This window comes from Silurus meridionalis, chromosome 4 (genome assembly GCF_014805685.1).
Source record: "Silurus meridionalis isolate SWU-2019-XX chromosome 4, ASM1480568v1, whole genome shotgun sequence".
Lineage (NCBI taxonomy): Eukaryota > Metazoa > Chordata > Actinopteri > Siluriformes > Siluridae > Silurus > Silurus meridionalis.
In genome coordinates this window covers 20,087,963-20,110,019 of record NC_060887.1, presented here as the reverse complement: position 1 = coordinate 20,110,019, position 22,057 = coordinate 20,087,963, and the positions used below count along the sequence as shown (strand labels likewise).

The 22,057-nt window shown below is 37.4% G+C and overlaps 2 protein-coding genes across 2 annotated transcripts in view; both read right to left on the bottom strand.

The window, feature by feature from the left end:
- Nucleotides 1-9,782, bottom strand: ecm1b (extracellular matrix protein 1b). The gene is made up of 12 exons (XM_046848009.1): nucleotides 9,582-9,782; nucleotides 7,677-7,715; nucleotides 7,077-7,136; nucleotides 5,810-6,063; nucleotides 5,013-5,233; nucleotides 3,415-3,482; nucleotides 2,852-3,111; nucleotides 1,586-1,809; nucleotides 1,198-1,438; nucleotides 797-1,005; nucleotides 585-669; nucleotides 1-407 (listed from the first exon to the last, which is right to left on the bottom strand). The coding sequence occupies exons 1-12, from the start codon at nucleotides 9,640-9,642 to the stop codon at nucleotides 225-227; spliced, it is 1,905 nt and encodes a 634-aa protein (XP_046703965.1). The 5' UTR covers nucleotides 9,643-9,782; the 3' UTR covers nucleotides 1-224.
- Nucleotides 9,783-12,567: 2,785 nt separating this feature from the next.
- Nucleotides 12,568-22,057, bottom strand: part of rorc (RAR-related orphan receptor C) — a 19,359-nt gene continuing 9,869 nt past the window's right edge. The window contains exons 4-11 of the mRNA XM_046848010.1: nucleotides 20,449-20,790; nucleotides 20,211-20,330; nucleotides 19,957-20,078; nucleotides 18,240-18,372; nucleotides 18,048-18,155; nucleotides 17,753-17,863; nucleotides 17,328-17,437; nucleotides 12,568-13,515 (exon numbers count right to left, since the gene is read on the bottom strand). Coding sequence (XP_046703966.1) covers nucleotides 13,351-13,515; nucleotides 17,328-17,437; nucleotides 17,753-17,863; nucleotides 18,048-18,155; nucleotides 18,240-18,372; nucleotides 19,957-20,078; nucleotides 20,211-20,330; nucleotides 20,449-20,790 — 1,211 coding nt within the window. The 3' untranslated portion in view covers nucleotides 12,568-13,350. The remainder of the gene's footprint in view (nucleotides 13,516-17,327; nucleotides 17,438-17,752; nucleotides 17,864-18,047; nucleotides 18,156-18,239; nucleotides 18,373-19,956; nucleotides 20,079-20,210; nucleotides 20,331-20,448; nucleotides 20,791-22,057) is intronic.

Sequence of the window (22,057 nt, the reverse complement as noted above, 5' to 3'; positions counted from 1 at the left end):
TAAAGTAATATATTTTTATTTGTTTTTGTATTTTTTGGTTTGTAAGTAAAAGTAAATTTGTCCATGCAGCTACAACTATGTACTGTATAAGAATGAAATTACCCAATAAAAGACCAGGAGAAAAAAAAACTATTAAACAGGTTAAATGGTATTGATTAATAGTGTTGCTTAACTCGAAAGGTAACGCACAAAAACGACACGTTTAAATCATACAGAACAGGGCTTTATGTATAGGCTGGGCATATCCTGTGATTGCTGCGCATATTTTTTGCTTTAGAGATTTTTTGCAAGATCATATTGGTGAGGCATTTGGAGCGTCTCTGGCCAGTCTTCTTACAACAGTTTTGCCTTACTTTTGTTAATGACAGGTCGTCTGTTCTACATGCAGCATCCACAATGTCATCCAGCTGAAACAATACAAGCCAAGGAAGGTCAATAAGTAGTGAGTGAAAAACGCTATGTGGAAAATACTGTGCGCATAAATCAGAAGCTTGCATGTAACCTGTGCTTCCGTTCACTTCTATTCAACACCATGATAATAAACAAGTTTAAAAGCAATTAAAAGCAATAAACTGCTTACAAACCTGCATCTGTAGACATTCAGTCGCCTCTTCAGTCAAAACTGGGCTGCAGCACTTTTTAGTTAATTCATCAACAGGAAAAAGGTTCCTGGTGGAATGACAGTTGCAAATTTTAAGATTTAATATGTTCAGATTTTTTTCCCTAAACAGTCAAAGACACAATGCACAGTGTTGAAGCTAAAGACTATGATGAAAACAAAACAAAAAAATCTTACATTTTTTGAATATCTGTGTACACATCACAAAACTCTGAGAGAAAGGGACCAATTTGTATCGGTTCATTCAAGATCATGTAGTCTGGATTTGGAGCAGTAGCACTGAAACAGTCATATTGCTCTTGTCCTTTCTGCTTTTTACAGCATTCAAACTGATTTTCTTGGAACTTCTTTTCATAGTTACAGAACTTATCCACCATCTTCTTCCACTGAAATATGCAGAAAAAACAGGTACTGTATATGATTTGAAGTTGAGTTGATTTGAGGGTGTATTTAGACAGCTATTCAGAAGAATAACACTCCTCTCATGCAATAATTACATAAGTGCTAATATTTCAATGGACCTGTTTATACATTTTTTATCTGAGTCACCCTGTAAACACTCAAATATAAATACATGCCTTTTCCTCAGCGCAGCGTTGTCCATCATTTTTCTCTTTACAGCACTGCCGAAAGCTTTTTTCAAGGCCATTGATAGTCTTTAAACGATAGGAAAACCTTTCATATCCTTTATGAGGCAAACAGTCAGTACTGTAGTGGGGCCGATACTTGCGAAAGACACAAATTGGTCTAAAGTTGCCAGAATTTGGGCGACCAGGAGGAAAACTGATGGGGAGCATTGTAACCGGCTTCTCGGAAATGCTGTCATAAGAAGAAACGAGAGTCAATACTTCACAGCATACATTTCACCAATGAATATAAATATGTACTATTTCTATCATGCATTCTTGATCCTCACATTTAAAGGATAATCGTCAATGTTTGTTGAGGTGGTCTTGTGAAATATACCTGGTATTCTGGCAGCTACTAGGGTTGAAGACAAAGCCCTGAGGTGTGACGGGGTACATGGTCACTATCTCTTGACCTGAACTCTTGACCGGGTGGTATGACATATATAAAGCCTCTTTCTTAAAACAGTCCCATCTTTGTGTCCCATACCTTCTGCAACAGTGATAGTGACTGGTTTTAATCCTGAATTCCTCTTCACAGAAATCAGAGAGCGATTTCTCCCACTGCAAAACAAAAACACTAGTTTGAACACTAGGCTCTAGGTGAAATTAGAAAACAGGAGAAAGATAAAGATTGGAAGCAACAATAAAGAAGGACATGGTAAAATATAGTACAAGAGTATTACTGTTACATTGCAACATTCAAGGCTGTCTATGTTTTGTCTTTTTTAACACCAAAGCAAAACCAGAAACAAAAATAGAGGATTTTTCCACCCAAAAGGCCTTAATGCAGCATCACTATGTTTATCAGCCAAACATGTTTAAACCACTCATATAGCACTGTTACAAAACAGATGTATGTTTTTTTTTTTTTTTTTCAATGTTATCAGTAAGCTTGTTTGGGGTTAGGCTGGCAAAAACTTTTTTCTTCTTTATATTTATTTTAGTGCAACAATTAAGAACATATCAATTAAATATGATGATATGACTGAAGTGTATCTTATTATTACCTTTAAAAATCCACTGAATGCTAAAATTGTATTTATGCTACATTGCTACATTTATACACATTGCTACATTCTTGACTCCAAGTAAACAATTCATTCGTTAGTGAATATTATTACCTTGCAAAAAATGTAATATTGGGAAAAATATTGTTTAACTCTGCTGTGGTATTTATTAGGGATGTAATGACTTGTAATGAGCCAGAGATTTAATGAACTTGATAAGATTATAATCTGCTACATCTATAAATATCAAAACAGGACAAACATTGAGTGTGTACAAATAGTGATAACAAATGTGTAAATTATGATCAAAGATCTTTTTTTTTTTGAGCAGATTCAGTAGTTTTGTTGAGAATTTAGTAATTTTCTTATGAATACAAATTGTATTGTATCATGTAGAAGCCTCTCTCACATCAATATGTATTACATTTATTCACCTAATTCTACACTATCAACACCGAACCAACACTAGTACACCAATTTGCTGTGCAGTTCAAATATATGGTATAAAGTTTAATTTAAATCTGCATATCCATATTCATAACATAAGTGGTTTAAGGAATAGCAGATATTATAAGTCAATCAGAAGGTGTTCTCACAGCCTGCTGAGCACAGCACAGGGTCTGCTCATCCACTTGGGGTCCATTAGCACAACACACAGTGTACCATGACTCCAGCTGATTCACAGCATTGGCTTGACGATGCAGGTAGTCAAAGCCCCTGCTGGGTAGTGTTTCCTTAGAATGCTGGGGGCGCTGGCTTCTGTGTTGACAGATGTCAAAGATGTTGGAGATATTTGGAAAGGCAAGTGGGAAAGAAATAGATGGCCTTGTGGAGAAAGGTTTAAATGCAGGAAGACCTGAAATAAATGAAGACAAGGGCACAAAAGAAGATATAAATTGCAGAAAAAACATTCACAAGAGGGAATGAGTGCAACTGCTATAATGCAATATTCAAGGTTGTCTATGTTTTGTCTTTTTAAACATCAACATATAACCAGAAACTAAAATAGAGAGGATTTTCCACCCAACAGGGTGGAATCACTATGTTCATCATCATTTAAGCCAAACTTGTTTAAATCAAGTAATGCGACTGACTAATATGGTTGCCTTAAAGCGGTTGACAAATGTAAAAATGCTTGCACATATTTTAATGTGCCTACCTTGTAAACTGATTTGGGGAGTTGGGGGTTTATTCACTGGCTTTGTGTGGGAAATGGGCTCTGAAACACTGAAATAGATACAACAATTATATGAGCAAATACATCAGGTAGGTAGATTCATCACAACACATAATTAATAGAAATAATTAAATAGTTAAAGAGGCATCTTTCATTTTGTGGATGATGCCGGATTCAGGTTTATTGTAGTAAAACAGTTACTACGGATTTAAAAGGAAATTACAATCGGAATTAATTCATACTGATTGATCACAGGGAGTCTGTTAGATTCATCTGGTCAATGTTACATTGTGAAATGCTTGAGGACACACATTATTTCTATTTGAAGATTGAATAATCTTCAAATATTTCTTTTATCTTATGAGAAAGCAAGAATAGAATAAGAACAACACAGCATCCTTTACAGTCTGTTGTATTTACGTGCTACATTGTAAAAGAGGTGATGATATTTGGAAATACTGTTTACTGCATAGCGTTGAATACTTTTCGATGATTTATATAACCTAATTGCAGGCTTGTATTGTTTGATTCAATACTAAGATCAAACCAATACACATATCTTGGGAATGTTTAATGTACTAATACATGTAAGGTACCCTAAACTGATGCGATCCTTGGTGCTATGGTGAGCTGACGCAGGGTAAATAAATGAATAAAGTCTTAAATTATAGGAAACAGACAAGGCAGCATAATGTAAACAGTTTACAGACAAGGGCATGCAAGGTACAAGTACTAGGTGCTCCAGGTATGCTAAGTATTAAAAAGTGCTCCCTGGCCAGCTGGAGATTCCTTCTAGGCAGCCATGATCACAGTCAGGTGAGCTCAATAAGGGTGAAGAAAGGAAAAGACAGTATGATAGCATGTTGCTAATAGTTTCTCAAGGAGGTTTCAAGCAGAAAGGTCAAAAACTCAAAGCTACATACTATCTTATAACTAGTTTCAAGTTTTATATCATATGTACAGATGTCAGTGACAGTTTTTACAATGGAATTTTTAAGTGAACAAGCAAACTACAGCAAATATTATATATTAAACATGAAACAATATTAAACAGTAAAAAGAAAAAGGAGAGAAAAGTATTAATGAGCAGCAAAAAAGTTATAATTATTTTATTTTGAGTGCAAGAGTGTGTGTGTGTGTGTGTGTGTGTGTGTGTGTGTGTGTGTGTGTGTATATATATATATATATATATATATGGTATGTAATTGTCTGAGAATTAAGACTTGTGCAGTGCCAGTGTGTTAACCAGATTAGTCTGTGCTAAGACTGTATTTGCTTCAGAATAGAAAGGTTGCAAAATGTCTTGCTTCCTTGCAACATTACAGTACATTTACCTATACAAAGCGACTTACAACTGATCAGGGGAGGGTTTTAGGGCCTTGCTGAGGGGCCCAGCACTGGCAGCTTGGTTGTGGTGGGATGTGAACATGTGACCTGAGCCACTGAGCCACTGAGCTACCACCTCCCCACTTCTGACATCAAAATCATAATTCTTTATCGTCAAAACTTACCAGATAGGACCCTTAGTTTTAACCTAACTCTTAAGAGGATGGTTTCAGTATAAACCTGTAAAATTATACCTTGTCATCTTGCAGATACTTGGGTTAAAGTCAAAATCTTGGATTGTGGAGGGAAGTGTGATTGGCACCTCATCGCCAAGGACAATGGGCTGGTATAATGGGTCTGGAGCCTCCTCCTTAAAGCAGTCCCATCTCTCTTGCCCATTCTGTTTACAGCAGTGATAGTGACGGGTCTTAATGCTGAATTCCTCGTTACAGAAGTTAGCGAGTGACTTCTCCCACTGCAAAACAAAAACTAATTGGAACACAAGACACTGCAAGAAAATAACAGAAACATTGGATGTCCCTTGTTTTGTCTTTCTGTGTGCTTCTGTCTTTCTGTATACTATGCACAGAAATGCATAGTACATCATGTACATTTAATAAATAAGGTACAATTCAGTGGTTTGTCTACTCAACAAGTTAAATAACAGAAACATATAACAAATCATAATAAATGTTCTGCTATCTGGGATTAAAGTTTATGAATTTGGGGCTTGAATGGTTTATATTTAAAAATCTAGTGTAACACAGCCAAAAGTCACTGGGAAACTAGTCAAAATAATGGAATAATAAAAGATTCTAAAAGATTACATATAAATGTGTTTCTGTTCATGTTGATGATGTGAATGTGAATAAAAACCTGCAAACATTTAGTAAATTATGGCTTGAATGTGGAAAGTTAATAAATCAAGCTGTCTTAATTACTCATTTGAGGCCTAACTCAGTCTTCTGCACATCAGGTGACTAAATTGGGTAATTATGGAGCAGTGTGAATTGAACAGGATACTGTGTAAGCAGTCAGCCTGTGTTCTCACCGCCTGCTGGGCACAGCATTGAGTCATTTCTTCATCTTGAGTGCCATTGCTGCAGCACACAGTAAACCAGGACTCCAACTGATTAATCGCACTGGCCTGGCGGTGCAGGTAACCAAAGCCTCCTGGTAGCATGTCTTCAGTATACCGAGGACGAATATTACTGTAGTGACAGATGGCAAGGATGTTGTCTGTGGTTGGTTGTGCAAGAGGGAAAGGAATGGATGGACCCATAGATTTGGGACTTATACTAGGACCTGAGTGAAAAAGAGAAAAAAGTCAAGATTTTCAGAATATAAAATTAACTTGCAGGAAAAAAAACTAAACATTGTAAGTTACAAGACTCTACAAAAACATTGAAAAGAAAAAGTTAGATAAAACATAAAAAGCAACTAATACAATACCAAAAATAAGAGAAACAAAAAGAAAAAGTCAGTCAGATGCTATCATCAGCGGTCTGAATAAGCACATAGACAAAATCATACTCAATTCTGTCTATATCTATCCAGATGGCACTCGAGGTTGGCATAGTATCAGCATAATGAAAGACAAACAGAATAAAGGACATGGTCATGAATGCAATGCTTATCATAATACATGTAATTAGTGTTTAGAATTGCACACATATTGATAAAATAAAATTAGGTCTAGGGTAACATTTCACAATATGCTTGGCATATTGAGAGGCGGTGCATTTAAGGCTCCACATGGTGGCGATATGAAAATGTAAGAATGGGAACTTACATTACACCTAGGAAGAAGGTGAGGGAAGAGTAGTCCAACAAATTTTACATTAAAACAAAGTGTAGTAAATGTCCATACACCACGATCAAAAACTTTTCTAAAACATCTCGTGCACTTGTTTCAACCTTCCTAGGTTCTCTCAAACCAGCTACGCTTCCTCCACTGGATTCCTCTAACTGCCCGCATAAGATTTTAAACTCTGATGCTCGCCTACAAGTCAAAAACAGACCAGCACCCCTCTACCTCACTGCTCTTATCTCATCCCACACTAGATATACATTATACTATATGGTAACTATGAACTAAAGTATAAACTAAACTTACAAGGACAGAGCAATAAAAGATGAATTATGAAAAAGAAGCATGATAGCACAAAAAAAAGATTTATAGAGAATAGGCACAGAAGGCGAACTTTAAAATAAGAACAATTGGTAAAAATAAATAAAAAAAAACCCAAACATTTATTCAATATAATTGAATTAAGAGATGCCACAATAATGGTTCTAATTGAGCAACAGTAACCCACCTTTCTTTCTCACTGTAGAGTCAGGGACCAGTAATCCCTGTTTCAACATGTCCAAGAGCTCTGCAGTTAAAAAAACAAAACAAAAAAAACACATTCTCATGACATTAAAAATTGTATGCATTATGCAGAAATTGTGCAATCAATACAGCAAAGCCATATTAGCAAAACCAAATGATTTTTTTATACTTTAAGATAATTGTTCTTTTTCTTCTTACTATTTTTTATTAGTAGTATTATTATTACAATTATTTATCATTTTATATATATATATATATATATATATATATATATATATATATATATATATATATATATATATATATATATGTATATATATATATATATATATATATATATATATACATTTTATTTAATCTTTATTTTTATTTCTTCTTTTATGCTTGGAAAGCACTTTGAGATGTTACTTTTAAAAGGTGCTGTAAAAAATTAAGATTATCATTATTATTATTATTATTATTATTATTATTAGTAGTAGTAGTAGTAGTAGTAGTAGTAGTAGTAGCATACTCAGTAAGTTAATATACTTATAATTCATCATGTTACTGAGCTCCAAATGAACACTGTTATGTTTAATCTTACCAGTAGGCACAACTTCTCTTTGAGAAATCATTTCAGAATCTGAGAAAATAAACAGACAAAAAAAAAAGAGTATGTTGAACACACAAGACATATATTGAGTTTATAGTAATCCAACTTAATGATTGTTTTTTTATCATTAGAAAAGAAATATAATTTATATTTTTATCATGGGATTTTCATAAACAGAAATGTACACATTCATGTCTCAGAAAATGCAGGAAATGTGCTACACTCTAGGACTAAGAGATTTTCAACCTGTTACTGATATATATATCAGTATATATATATATATATATATATATATATATATATATATATATATATATATATATATATATATATAAACACATAAAAATGCCCCTGTACACAAAGACACAAAGAGAGCTCCAAAAAATATGATTTGCAGTGGGAAAAGTACAGAACAACTCAAGTTATCAGAACATACTCCTGACTTCAATGCCACTAAAGAATTATGGCATGAGCAGGATCTAAGACTGCACTAAGCCTTCTTGCACAGCATTAGTGCCTGTGTAATCCCCACAGACCTGAAGGCTGTTATAACTGGAAAAACGTGAAGTTTAAAATGAGATGCTCAGAACCCAGCGTAACGATCAGGTGTGCACGTTTTATCCACTTAGTATACAAAATAAATGTCTGTGCATCAGGCTCCTCAACACATAGAACCGAACTGGAACTAAAACACACACACACACACACACACACACACACACACACACACACACACAGCTCTGTGTTACTAAGCTGCTACAAATCTGAACTTAAACACACGCTCATATTAATTTCAATCCACTCACATCCATGTCTTCAGCACCACCCATTTATATTATCATTTTATTACAACTATATAACTGTTTACATGCTGTTTACATGCTGTTTACATGCTGTTTACATGCTGTTTGGCAATAAAAGCCCCTTGACTTAACTTGTTTTGCACATCTACTTGACTGCTGCAGTTGCTGTTTTACACAACCTTTTGTGTTTACATTTTGTTTATTACAAAAACACACCTATATACAGTTCTCTTTTGCACATTGTACCATATAACGTACAGTAGGTTTACTTGCGGTGCTATTTAGTGATTTATGTATCCGTTCCACACTGTCTTGTGTTGTCTGCTTGCACTGTCTTTTGTCTTGCACTGTTTGCACTTGGTTGCACATGAGGCACTAAATGTAGCAAGGACAAATTACTTTAGTCCTTAGCTTTGTGTCCTGTATGTGTGTGTCCTCTATGTTTTGTGATGTAGCTCAATGTTGTATTATGTAGCACCAGGGTTCTGGAGACACGTCTCATTTCACTGTGCACTGCGTCAGCTATATATGGTGGAAATGACAATAAAATGTTTCTTGACTTGACTTGAGGATCAATGGAATAATTGCCAGAATACATTAAATTACTAAAATAATCCATTGCTGCAACTCTACTTCAGACTGTAAAACAGTGTGGAAAATGAACACTGTTTGACAAACCACTTGCTGTAACATGCCACCAGACACACCTGTGCAGAGTTTAAGCTACGGAGGAATAATCCAGCCAGAAAAAAAAGTGGCAATGAAAAATCTGGCATTAAAATATATAATTTAAACCGTATTGTGTTATTAACACCTAGTGAACAATGTAAAACTATGCATTGTACAGGTGAGCAACCCAACACACAGGACTGAACTGGTTCACACAGCATTAGATAAACTCCTCCAGAGTTCTTTTTTCCAACAAGAAACTAAATATTTGCATTTCATATTTCATCACTCATTATATCAGTAGTGATGCAGGACTGGAGCAAATCCACTGGGGTAAAGTACAGGGTGCAACTGACTTTCTATGATATTAAAGTCAGCAGCTTCTATTCAGTCAGCAGTACATTATATATATACTAGCACATACCTTCATATGCTGTCACTGCTAGCAACGTTAGCAAAAGTAAATGTCCTCTTAAAATGTCCATGTTCTCTTAAAGTGTCCACACTCCAGTGTGTTTCAGTCTGTAGGACACGCGCGTAATCGAGTTTAGCTGTCCTTAAATACCTATCCGTGCGTGCGCGTGCGTGCGTCTGTGCGTGCGTGTGTGTGTGTGTTTTGCTTTATTTTGTTTCTTGTGGGAAAGGGAGGGAAGTGAAGGGAAGGGAAGGTTAGAGTTTGTAGCATGAGTCACGCAGCAGAACGCCATCTAAACTATAAACCAAAGCCGTTACAGCTGCTTCTCACAACCCATCGTTTGGGTATACACACACACACACACACACACACACACACGGGGGACTAAAAGAAAAAAGTTAACTGTATACAAAAGGTCTGCAGTTAAGTTAAGGACCTCATAAATATTTCTCCTCCAGTTTGTAAATGTTTGGATCAGCTTCTATAATATAATTATTAGCTAATTTAACCACTTGTTTGGAGATCAGTTATCTTATTATCACATACTTAACTGAGCTACTGTAATAGTTCAATAAAGCAATAATGTTTGCAGTCGATTTATTCCATTCTATATAATCAATCCTAATTTGCCCAATTTCCTATTCTTGGATGAGCTTGTTAAATAGAAAAGACATGTTTTATTGTCAATTAAAACACACTATTATAAACCTTAAGTATTTTATGTTGTATAATTACAGTATTAGAATGCTTTTGTGAGCACTTTTACATTGGAATATACTGTGTTGCATTTCATACCAACAAAGTAATTTCTGCTTGAAATTGTAAAGATTTCAAGAACAGACTGCCTCAACCAAGATTCCAGCCTAAGATTTATCAGAATGAGCACATCCACAAAAAAGCCTTCATATATAAAAAAAATATATAATAATAATTATGCAGTTTGTTCAGAATTTCAGTTTAATCAATTTTAAGCATAGTCTTGATTTAATCAGTCTGGGACTAACTGCAATGAAAAGGTGTCCGAGACCATGATTATCATTTAAACAATACCCTAACCCAACCTGTTGGGGGGCCAATACCAAGTCAAGTTTATTTCTATAACGCTTTTCACAACAGACATTGTCTCAAAGCAGCTTTACAGAATTTAACAGTTAAGGTGAACAATGTGTATTTATCCCTGATGAACAGCCATGGGACTGTGGCAAGGAAAAACTCCCTTAGATGATATGAAGAAGAAACCTTGAGAGGAACCAGATTTAAAAGAAGAACCCATCCTTATTTGGGTGACATCAAGAGTGTGTTATAAATCTTTAAAACAATACAGGACACTGGAGTGTAAAGCAAATTACCACCTGCTGACCTCTGGCTTGATAGTAGTATCACCCAGTCATGTGGACCTTTACTCATAAATGAAATCCCTAATTTAATGACAAAAATCCTCTTAACACTTCAAAAGGAAAAACAGTATAAAATGGTTTAGCAGAATTTGTCCTGTGGGTTTTTTGACTCCATGTATTTTGTGACTGCACACACACACACACACACACACACACACACACACACACACACACACACACACCCCCACACACACACAAAAACTGCCTTGAAAAACACCCATTACGGTATGTGTTGAGATTTACTTTCAGTATGAGGTCTGCTGTGTTATCCTGAAACTGTTGTATGCTGTTTAAAATAATATAGCTGGATTACAAATTACACTTAAGAAAGGAAAATGATAATCATTCATTATACTTGTGCAGTGAAAGCATGGCTGTATAAGTGATTACACCAGAAAAATGGTTTCTGTAAAGACATGACTAATATACTCAGCTACACAATGTCCATTATCAGTTATGCAAACAAAGTCCTTCTGAGGATGTAGGAGGAGAAAGTGCTCAGCTACCCGACATTTTATGACACATCCCGTTCAGCTGTTTTTCATTTTCTGTATACATCAGCATTATGCACAAACCTTTGTCTAATAAAAGCAGTCTCATTTATTTTTATAGTTGTATGTTCTAGTAATACACTCACTGGTCACTTTAATAGGAATTACTGTACACATTCGTATTTATACTATTTTCCTATCAGCCACCTATAGTACTTCTTGTGTGTCTAAAGAAAGAAATAATATTTAAAACGTATTTATTTAATGCCTTTTTTATTAGCATAATACAAGTTAAGAAAATTGATTTAAAAAAACATAAAAGAGCCAAGAACCAAAGTCTGAAAAGACAATATACAATCAACAATGTTGAAGTCAATGACTGAAAATGCTTAAAAAAAAACTTGAACAGCAAAAGACTAGGACTTCTTGATATACACATGCCCCACACTCATATGCAACCAAAAAACGTAAACACTATCTTCGGCTTAGCTTCATATTTATCAGTGCTATTAAAATTAAACACTTGCACCTTTGCAACCTGTGATAACATTTTTAAACACCAGTTGTGTGTCCAGCAAGATCTAAACATGCTTATTAGAATATAGAACTTCGACTATAATTACAACGTTGAAAGTAAATATTAAAATCTTCACATGTAGCATGAAATTATTACGCACCCTTATAATGATTGTAGCAGTTTTGAAGCCTAGAATGAAATAGATAATGAATAGTGAAATAATGAAATATGCATAATTAAAAACAATGCTTTGACGATGTACTTGATAATGAGTAACATTTGACTGAAAAAGCAATAAATAAATGCCCCTTTGAAATCATATATGCAGGTATATTCAAAATATAGAACAAATGAAATTAATTATATCTAAGTTTAAAGAAATGGTTCAGAGGAAATGACCAGAATATGTCAAAAAAACTCTTGAACAAAACAGTTTATTTAATGCAGTAGGCAGTTCTAATTTGTGTTTATATGTAAATGTTTTTGGATAGCTACTATAATTAATATTAAAAGAAAAATTATAAAAAATAATAATAATAAACAAGACTATTCTATTTTTGTATTTATAATATTGTATTAATAGAGGGACAGTGCATGTAGGACGTTTTGGGGACAAAGTGAGAGAGGTCCGATTGGGATGGTTTGGACATGTCCAGAGGAGGGACATGGGTTATATTGGTAGGAGAATGCTGAGGATGGAGCCACTAAGAAGGCCTAAAAGGAGGTTAATGGGTGTGGTCAGGGAAGACATGCAAGTAGTTTGTTTGATAGAGGCAGTCGTAGAGAAGTGATCTGCTGTGGCGGCCCCTTAAGGGAGCAGCCGAAAGAAAAAGAAGAATTATAATATTCTTCAGAAATGGTTGTTTGCAAAAGAACCATTGCTTATACTAAAGTTATCATTTCTAAGTGAAAATAAGACAGGCAACAGTGTTTGACACTGGAAAGCCAAACATGTTGGTTTTGTGGAAAGGATTTTGTAATTCTGTTCTAGTGAAGTGTCCCAGTTGAATAACATTACATAACTCTGATACCAGTAATTAGAGGCAACTGGCATTTTACACACAAGTATAAGAAAATAACTTGTAATCATATTAATCATAAACAATTATACAAAGAACTATAAAATGCTACCTTTATACAGTTTTTCCACAGCTAGGGAGCTTATTATGTGTAAGAAACATGTTGCTTCACATTAAATGGCATTTACACAAAATACCAGATTCTTATGTACTTTCTTTCCACAATGGATTTGTGTCAGAATTATAAATATATAGTTGTTTCTTTTCAAAGATAAGTGTAGATTAATTAAGACATACTGTTACATGTTCTTGTATACTGTGTAGTATGTGTACTGTGTGACTGACTGGATATATTTAGAGAGTAACCATTGTGTGAACATCACTGTCTGTGACAAACAGCTCCTTGTAAAGTGGTGGGAAGAGAGAGTGCACAGTCATTGGGTAATACTGCCTGAACCAGCGCAGCTTCTCAATGTGCAGTGAACACAGGTTTTTCAGCAATGCCATCTTTTGGTAGAGCTGAGAATCACAAAAACACAAACAAACCAGAACATTTAATAATGTAACAAATAAAAGTGTAAAAGTGTATCTTACAACAAGGCAGTTCAGAATTTCTTGCTTTGTTTTACGAACTAAAATTTTTTTTATTCATTCATTCTTCATAAAATAGCCTTTGGGTTTTTTAACAGTTTTTTAAAAGCACAAATACCATATAAGGTATCCTTCATTTATTCATCCATCTATTTTTCCTAATTAACTGCCTTATACTGGTAACCCAGCCATTAGGGGGGCACAAGCCAGTGCACTCTTAGTGCCGGTCCCAAGCCCGGGTAAATGGGGAGGGTTGCGTTAGGAAGGGCATCCAGCGTAAAACATGTGCCAAATCAAATATGCGGATCACAAAGGAGAATTTCATACCGGATCGGTCGAGGCCCGGGTTAACAACGACCGCCACAGGTATCGTTAGCCGACAGGGTACCGTGGAAATTGGGCTACTGTTGGTCAAGGAGGAGAAGGAGAGGAGGAAGACGCCTACAGAGACGGCAGGAAAAGGAGCAGTGTAGGAGAGTAGAGGTTCGGGTTGGTACTTTAAATGTTGGTACTATGACGGGTAAAGGGAGAGAGATAGCTGATATGATGGAGAGGAGAAAGGTAGATATGCTGTGTGTTCAGGAGACCAAGTGGAAAGGGAGTAAGGCCAGGAACATTGGAGGTGGATTTAAACTGTTTTATCATGGTGTGGATGGGAAGAGAAATGGTGTAGGGGTGATTCTGAAGGAAGAGTACAGTAAGAGTGTAGTGGAGGTGAAGAGAGTTTCTGATAGGGTGATGATCGTGAAGGTGGAAGTTGAAGGATGATGATAAATGTCATCAGTGCCTATGCTCCACAAGTTGGCTGTGAGATGGAGGAAAAGGAAAGATTCTGGAGTGAATTAGATGAAGTGGTAGATGGTGTACCTAGGAAAGAACGATTGGTGATTGGGGCAGACTTTAATGGGCATGTAGGTGAAGGGAACAGAGGTGATGAGGAGGTGATGGGTAGGTATGGTTTTAAGGAGAGGAATGTGGAAGGGCAGATGGTGGTAGATTTTGCTAAAAGGATGGAAATGGCAGTGGTGAACACGTATTTTAAGAAGAAGGAGGATCATAGGGTGACGATAAGAGTGGAGGAAGGTGCACACAGGTGGACTATGTGCTATGCAGGAGATGCAACCTGAAGGAGATTGAGACTGTAAGGTGTTGGCGGGGACAGTGTAGCTAGACAGCATCGGATGGTGGTCTGTAGGATGGTTTTGGAGGCGAAGAAGAAGAGGAGGAATGTAAGGATTGAAAGAAGAATAAGATGGTGGAAACTGAAGGAGGAAGAGTGTAGTGTGAGGTTCAGGGAAGAGGTCAGACAGGGGCTCGGTGGTGGTGAAGAGGTGCCGGATGATTGGGGAACTACTGCAGGAGTGATGAGGGAGGCAGCTAGAAAAGTACTTGGTGTGACATCTGGAAATAGAAAGCAAGACAAGGAGACGTGGTGGTGGAATGAGGAAGTGCAGGAGAGCATTAGGGGAAAGAGGTTGGCAAAACAGAAGTGGGATCGACAGAGTGATGAGAAAAGTAGGCAGGAGTACAAGGAGATGCGGCAGCAGGTAAAAAGGGATGTGGCGAAAGCCAAGGAAAAGGCATATGAGGAGCTGTATAAGAGGTTGGACACTAAGGAAGGAGAAAAGGAGTTATACCGATTGGCCAGGCAGAGGGACCGAGCTGGGAAGGATGTACTGCAAGTTAGAGCAATAAAGGATGGAGAGGGAAATGTGTTGACTAGTGAGGAGAGTGTGTTGAGAAGGTGGAGGGAGTATTTTGAGCAGCTGATGAATGAGGAAAATCACAGAGAGAGAAGGTTGGAGGATGTGGAGTTGGTGAAGCAGGATGTAGATAGGATTAGTAAGGAGGAAGTGAGAGCAGCGATTAAGAGGATGAAGAATGGAAAGTCGGTTGGACCAGATGACATACCGGTAGAGGCGTGAGATGTTTAGGAGAGATGGCAGTGGAGTTTTTAACCAGATTGTTTAACAGGATTCTGGAAGGGAGAGGATGCCTGAGGAATGGAGAAGGAGTGTGCTGGTACCGATCTTTAAGCATAAGGAGATGTGCAGACCTGCAGTAACTACAGGGGAATTAAGTTGATCAGTCACACCATGAAGTTATGGGAAAGAGTAGTGGAAGCCAGGCTGAGAGAAGAGGTGACCATCTGTGAGCAACAGTATGGTTTCATGCCGAGGAAGAGCACCACAGATGCCTTATTTGCTTTGAGGATGTTGATGGAGAAGTATAGAGAAGGACAGAAGGAATTGCATTGTGTATTTGTGGATTTAGAGAAAGCGACGACAGAGTGCCAAGAGAGGAGTTGTGGTATTGTATGAGGAAGTCAGGTGTGTCAGAGAAGTATGTAAGGGTGGTGCAGGACATGTATGAGGACAGTGTGACGGCAGTGAAGTGTGCAGTAGGTACGACAGACTGGTTCAGAGTGAAGGTTGGACTGCATCAAGGATCGGCCCTGAGCCCTTTCCTGTTTGCAGTGGTGATGGACAGGTTGACGGACGAGGTCAGACAGGAGTCTCCTGGACTATGATGTTTGCAGATGATATTGTGATTTGTGGTGAGAGTAGAGAGCAGGTTGAGAAGAGCCTGGAGAGGTGGAGATATGCGCTGGAGAGAAGGGGAATGAAAGTCAGTAGGAGTAAGACAGAGTACATGTGTGTGAATGAGAGGGAGGGCAGTGGAGTAATGCAGTTGCAGGGAGAAGAGGTGGAGAAGGTGGAGGAGTTCAGGTACCTGGGGTCAACAGTGCAAAGTAATGGAGAGTGTGTTAGAGAAGTAAAGAAAAGAGTGCAGGCAGGGTGGAGTGGTGGAGAAGAGTGACAGGAGTGATTTGTGATAGTAGGGTATCTGCAAGAATGAAAGGGAAAGTTTATAGGACTGTGGTGAGACCTGCGATGTTGTATGGATTAGAGACAGTGGCATTGAGTAAAAGACAGGAGGCAGAGCTGGAGGTAGCAGAGCTGAAGATGTTAAGGTTTTCGTTGGGAGTGACGAGGATGGACAAGATTAGAAATGAGTTTATTAGAGGGACAGCGCATGTAGGATGTTTTGGTGACAAGGTGAGGGAGGCGAGATTGAGATGGTTTGGACATGTGCAGAGGAGGGACATGAATTATATTGGTAGAAGAATGCTGAGGATGGAGCCACCAGGTAGGAGGAAAAGAGGAAGGCCAAGGAGGAGGTTCATGGATGTGGTGAGGGAAGACATGCAGGTAGTTGGTGTTAAAGAGGCAGATGTAGAGGACAGGGTGGTATGGAGACGGATGATCCGCTGTGGCGACCCCTAATGGGAGCAGCCGAAGAAGAAGAAGAAGAAGAAGAAGAACTGCCTTATACTGGTCAGGGTTACAGTGAATCCAATCTATCTTGTGTGCAAAACGCATTTACACCACAAATATGGAACCAGTGAATCGCAGAGAACCATACACACACACACACACACACACACACACACACACACACACACACACACACACACACACATGCACACACTCTCCTTTTAATCCAGGGATTAAAGTAATTTTGCATAGCCAATCCAACTACTTACATGTTTTTGACAAAATACCTAAAGTAAAACCACATCGGCATGTGTTGAACATGCAAGACTCCAAGCATACAGTAACCTGAGCTCAGGGCTAGACCGAGGAGGTTCACACACACACACACACACACACACACACACACACACACACACACACACACACACAGTGTTCACACTTGCTAATAAACAATGCACACACCTTGTGTAGTAAACTTTCTTGGTTGTCTCTGTGTAGGAGTTGATTAAGTGCTAATTCCACGTCCTTTCTCACTCTCAGCACTTTGTCTCTGTCCTCCAGACATGGACGATCTGTGTACACATAAACACTTATATAATAGCAACGGCACATATTTCTAATCCTATCTAGGCTCTAACCTATGAGGACTCAGTACAGTAGTTTTAACACAATATTTTTGCAAACAAGATTTAGAAAGAATCTTTCTGATATCTTACATTCAAAAGGCAACCAAGCTTTATATAAATATAAATATATATATTACAGTAATTACAATATTTGTGTTTGTGCATAACCTTTGGGTAATTTTTTAATTTAATTTAATTTTGTAATTTAATTTAGGGTCCCAATAATTAGAAGCTGACTGAATCATAGCAAATGATTCGTACCTGCATTTATGAGAACAAGTGAACTGAACAGCGCCACCTGCTGCTCTGTCAGCCTCAGAGCACAAAGACTGTGGGCAAAGTCAAATACTGATGCAATAAAATCGCCACATGCTGCAACACAAATACAGATACAAAACTTTAATCACCTTAAAGGCACAAAAACACATATGCAAACCAAGTATAACACCACAGAAAGGGAACAGCAAATAATTTGTCCTGGGAATTGGTCTATCGATGAAGATTTATGATTGAGAATTGTGAATCAAGAATCCTGAAATTTAGATGTTAGTCTCACCCAGAGACTTGAAAAGCTCAGTTCCAGCAAACTTGCCATCAAAGAAGACTGTGCTGTTCTCTGTATTAAATATCCGACTCATGCGGACCAGAACTACTTCCATCGAACCTGAAGGAGAGATTCATATGCATGACATGTCTACATATACAGATGTACAGATACAGTCATGTCTAAATAATAAATGTGTCTTACCACTTTTGAGAAGGGCAATTTGATCATTCTGACCAAGTTGACGAAACCCTGGAATGCGTTTTGCAAATTCCACCACATACTGTACTGCATCTGTCAAACGAACTGCACAATGCTGCCACATCTCATCCATAGTCTGCAAAGAGAGAGAGAAAGCGAGAAAGAGAGAGAAAGAGAAAAAAAGATTTTATCTACCTATCAAAAACTTATTATAAAATAATCTGTCTAATTATTGAATAGTCTAATTGTTGAATTATTAAAAAAGATAAATTGTGAATTGTGTTTCTCAGTATAGTAATGATGGAAAATTGGTATGATTATGGCATAACAGAGGGTCGTACAATATTAAGTTAAAGCAAATGGACATTTAAAAAAATATACAGGCAAACTCAAAAGTTTTTATATTTATATTTAAGCAAAGCAGTTTAACTTATTTCATTTTACTATGCCAACATTTAAAAAGCTAACCAGAGTGGATTTACCTGAATCAAAAACATTAACTGTTTAGGTTAATTAAATTGATGATTTAAAACTATTATATTCTTTTTTATTGAAACTCACTATAGTTATGTAATAAAAAAAAAAAATAAAAAAAATATTTTTCTCTCCAAAAAGGGACAAACTAAATATTGATAATGTATAGTTAATACAGTGGAACCCGGTTATGTCGATGTCCTAGGGGGTCGCCAAAAAGCATCGAGGTAACCGATGATCGAGATAAACGAAAATCAAAATGGCGGCAATATATTAACGTGCTTGGAATTTCTTTATGTACATGATGTGCGTTAATAAATGAGAATGTGCATGCATGTGTTTTTGAAGGTTTTTTTTACACAACAGCGTTGCCGTGATTTGTTTGATGAAGGCATGCTATAAAAATACATACAGTACATGTTTATCTGCCAGGAATCCACCTGCCACGCCCCCTTCGGCCCCCTTCGGCGTGTCAGGTGCTTTCTCGGCCGCTTTCTCTGAAGCTCCCGGCTTCAGTCGTGCACTTATGGTGCTCGTTTAGCATCATCACCAGCTCCTATTTAAACTTCCACACTCTCACTGTCCGTTATTGTTGGTATATGTTGGTTCACGGCGGTCGTTGTTATCGCTCATGTGTATCCCGGTACGTGTCTTCCCACCGGCACTCTCTCAACGGCTGCGCTTTTCTTCCCAAAGCCGCGCCGCCCCTACTAACACTACGAACACTAGCACTAACTAACAGCAGAGATTCACCAGTATACAATACAACACCTGTAGCAGCTGTAAGACTTGATTTTTCCGCCACTTCCGTGAGTTCTTCTGCGGCTGCACCGAGATAACCAACGTTAAATGGCAAATTTTTCCCCCTTTGTGCTCGAGATATTAGGGTTCAGCGAGATAAAAAAATACATAACCGATAAAAAATGCTTAGAAAAAGCGAGAATTTGGCGGTTCCACTTCAAAAACGTCGACTTAATAGGGTTGTCGAGGTAACCGAGGGCGAGATAACCGGGTTCAACTGTACTAGCACTGTCTTGTATTAACTATACATTATCCTTCATTTCCTTCATTTAATACAGCACTCATATAGATTCCAATTAGCATCAGAAAGTTGAAGCTGTTTATAAGATTTATTTATTAAGTTGCAGTTCTGCTTAAATACAGTTGGTCAATCCCTTTAAATATGTCTGAGATATTATTTAGTCTGTGCAGTAACAATTGTACTGTTATAGTAAAAGTGTAGTACTTTGTTCTGGTAGGCATGAACCTCCTCCCTGCTGAAAACCTTCCATTTAAGAGCCTGCAGGTCTTCCGCATGATACTGACTTGTTTCCCGGTGAGAACGGAAAATACTTGCACACAGCTCCTCTACACAACCAAACACATACACATACACACACACAGGTTGAACTTGATCTTAACACATTTTACTACCACTTAACATTCCACCATTAGGCCAAATCAGATGCAGTAATATGTGGCGATTCTGTTCTTGTTCACCTATGTGTGTTGACATAGGATAGGGACAGAACAAACTGTCAGTGTCAAAAGTTCGTAGTCCCATTTCATTTCCTGGAATGCTCAGGATGGCCTCCGGTGTAGATCTTCGGGAGTCAAAGCCTAGAAGAGAGGACGGTACACTCAGTAAAAAACTGGCATGGAGTTATGTAAAAACAAAATTGCAGTAAGAACTGAAGAGGTGGATTACAATGCACAAGTAAACAAGAGTGCTTCTAACCTCTCAACGTTGAAAAACTGCTGCTCTCGCCACTCCTTTGAGAACTTCTGTAGGCCAAAGCTGTAACCTGGGCCTCACCTGTGGCACTGCCATGATATTGATGTATCTCCGAAGAGCAGTTGAGCTCAGTGTCAAGACTGTAGGGAAAGGTGGGAACCAGTGGCTGGAGTAAATGTGCTGTGCGACCTCTGGACTCTTTGCCTGGCCGGTAGGCTGGAATAGGTTCGGGCTCGGCTTGGCTGGCCTGAAGACGCTGCTGTTGTTGTTGTTGCTGCTGATGTCTTTCAACCTCAGCAAAAAGAGAATCTCTCTGACGCTTAGACATGCGGCCAAACTTTACAGCTGAGAAGGAGAGTGAGCATGAATTCAAAGATATGTATTTTACACAATAGGAAATACCTATTTAGGAAATTTATTGAGATATTAATTTGACAATGTGATTGTTTTGTGTGAGTTGTAGTCAGGTAGGCAGGTCTGACATGATGTGCAAGTTCAAGCCTTTGGCTGTAGTATTGTGGGAGAGAATAAAGTTCTCATATATTTTGTGTCAATTTAACACATATGGGGAACATGATAATACACATTCAAATGTAGTTTATATGCAGACACATTTCCTTGTAACTCTATAGTTCACACCCAGAATAGCAATTGGCAATCAAGTACAGCTTTTAATTCATGCAGTGGTAAAATAGTTAATGTCTAACATGGTAACAGGAATTTTAAAGTACTTTCAGGGGAATCAAAAATTAGGCTACCTTTTATTTTATATATATTAGATATACATAGGTTCTCATGAATTACTTGTACTCCTATATGGCAGAGACATTTTTATTTTTATTTTTTTATTTTTTATTTCTGATGCCAGTAGACCTGCAGCATATGCTTTCTTTGGGTCTATGAATTTCTCTGGCCTTGAAAGAGTTTGCCTTTGTATTGTGAAATAAGTCTATTTATTTCCCTAAGCACTAAGACATTCTTTGTGGGAAACAAAAAGAGTATTATTTTCCACTATGTGTTTTGAACCACTGACAAGCAAATTTAGAGACTACTGCTGAGCAGTTGAAATACACTGCTGAGCTTGCAGAGTGTACTCTTATATGGTACATTAGAATAAAGTTAAATAATGCCTTAAGACCATTAGCTCACATTTTAGTGAAGTTTTCTGAATCCCTGTCCTAGAGATTTTTTTACAGTCACTGATATATTACTAATTTATGTTCATCGTTTGGAACTTGTCACACGTACATTACAATTCTTTCTTTGCATATTCCAGCAATGTTAGAAAACTAGGGTCAGAGCTCAGAGTCAGCCACGATACAGCACCCCTAGAACACAGTGGGCTAAGGGGATTGCTCAAGGGCCAAACAGTGACAGCCTGGCAATAATGGAGCTTGATCCCCTGACCTTCTGATCAATAATCCAAAGACACCACCACACTACCACCATGTAAGTGAGGGAATAGAACAAATGTTTTTCTATGTGACATGAAAATATACAAAAGAAAATATACAATTATACAAAAGAGAGAGTTAAATAAATAGCATGGTTTTCCTTGCACTATGTCTTGAAATACTATGAATACAACTTAATGTCTCTTTCTCTCTCATTC

What these genes read in the sequence shown, in the direction of transcription:
- ecm1b (XM_046848009.1), bottom strand. Translation starts at nt 9,642, where the DNA reads ATGGACATTTTAAGAGGACATTTACTTTTGCTAACGTTGCTAGCAGTG. An exon ending in CTCTACAGTGAGAAAGAAAG is followed by an intron (nt 6,064 to 7,076) that starts GTGGGTTACTGT and finishes TTTTTCACTCAG; the next exon opens with GTCCTAGTATAAGTCCCAAA. An exon ending in AGTAGCTGCCAGAATACCAG is followed by an intron (nt 1,439 to 1,585) that starts GTATATTTCACA and finishes TTCTTATGACAG; the next exon opens with CATTTCCGAGAAGCCGGTTA.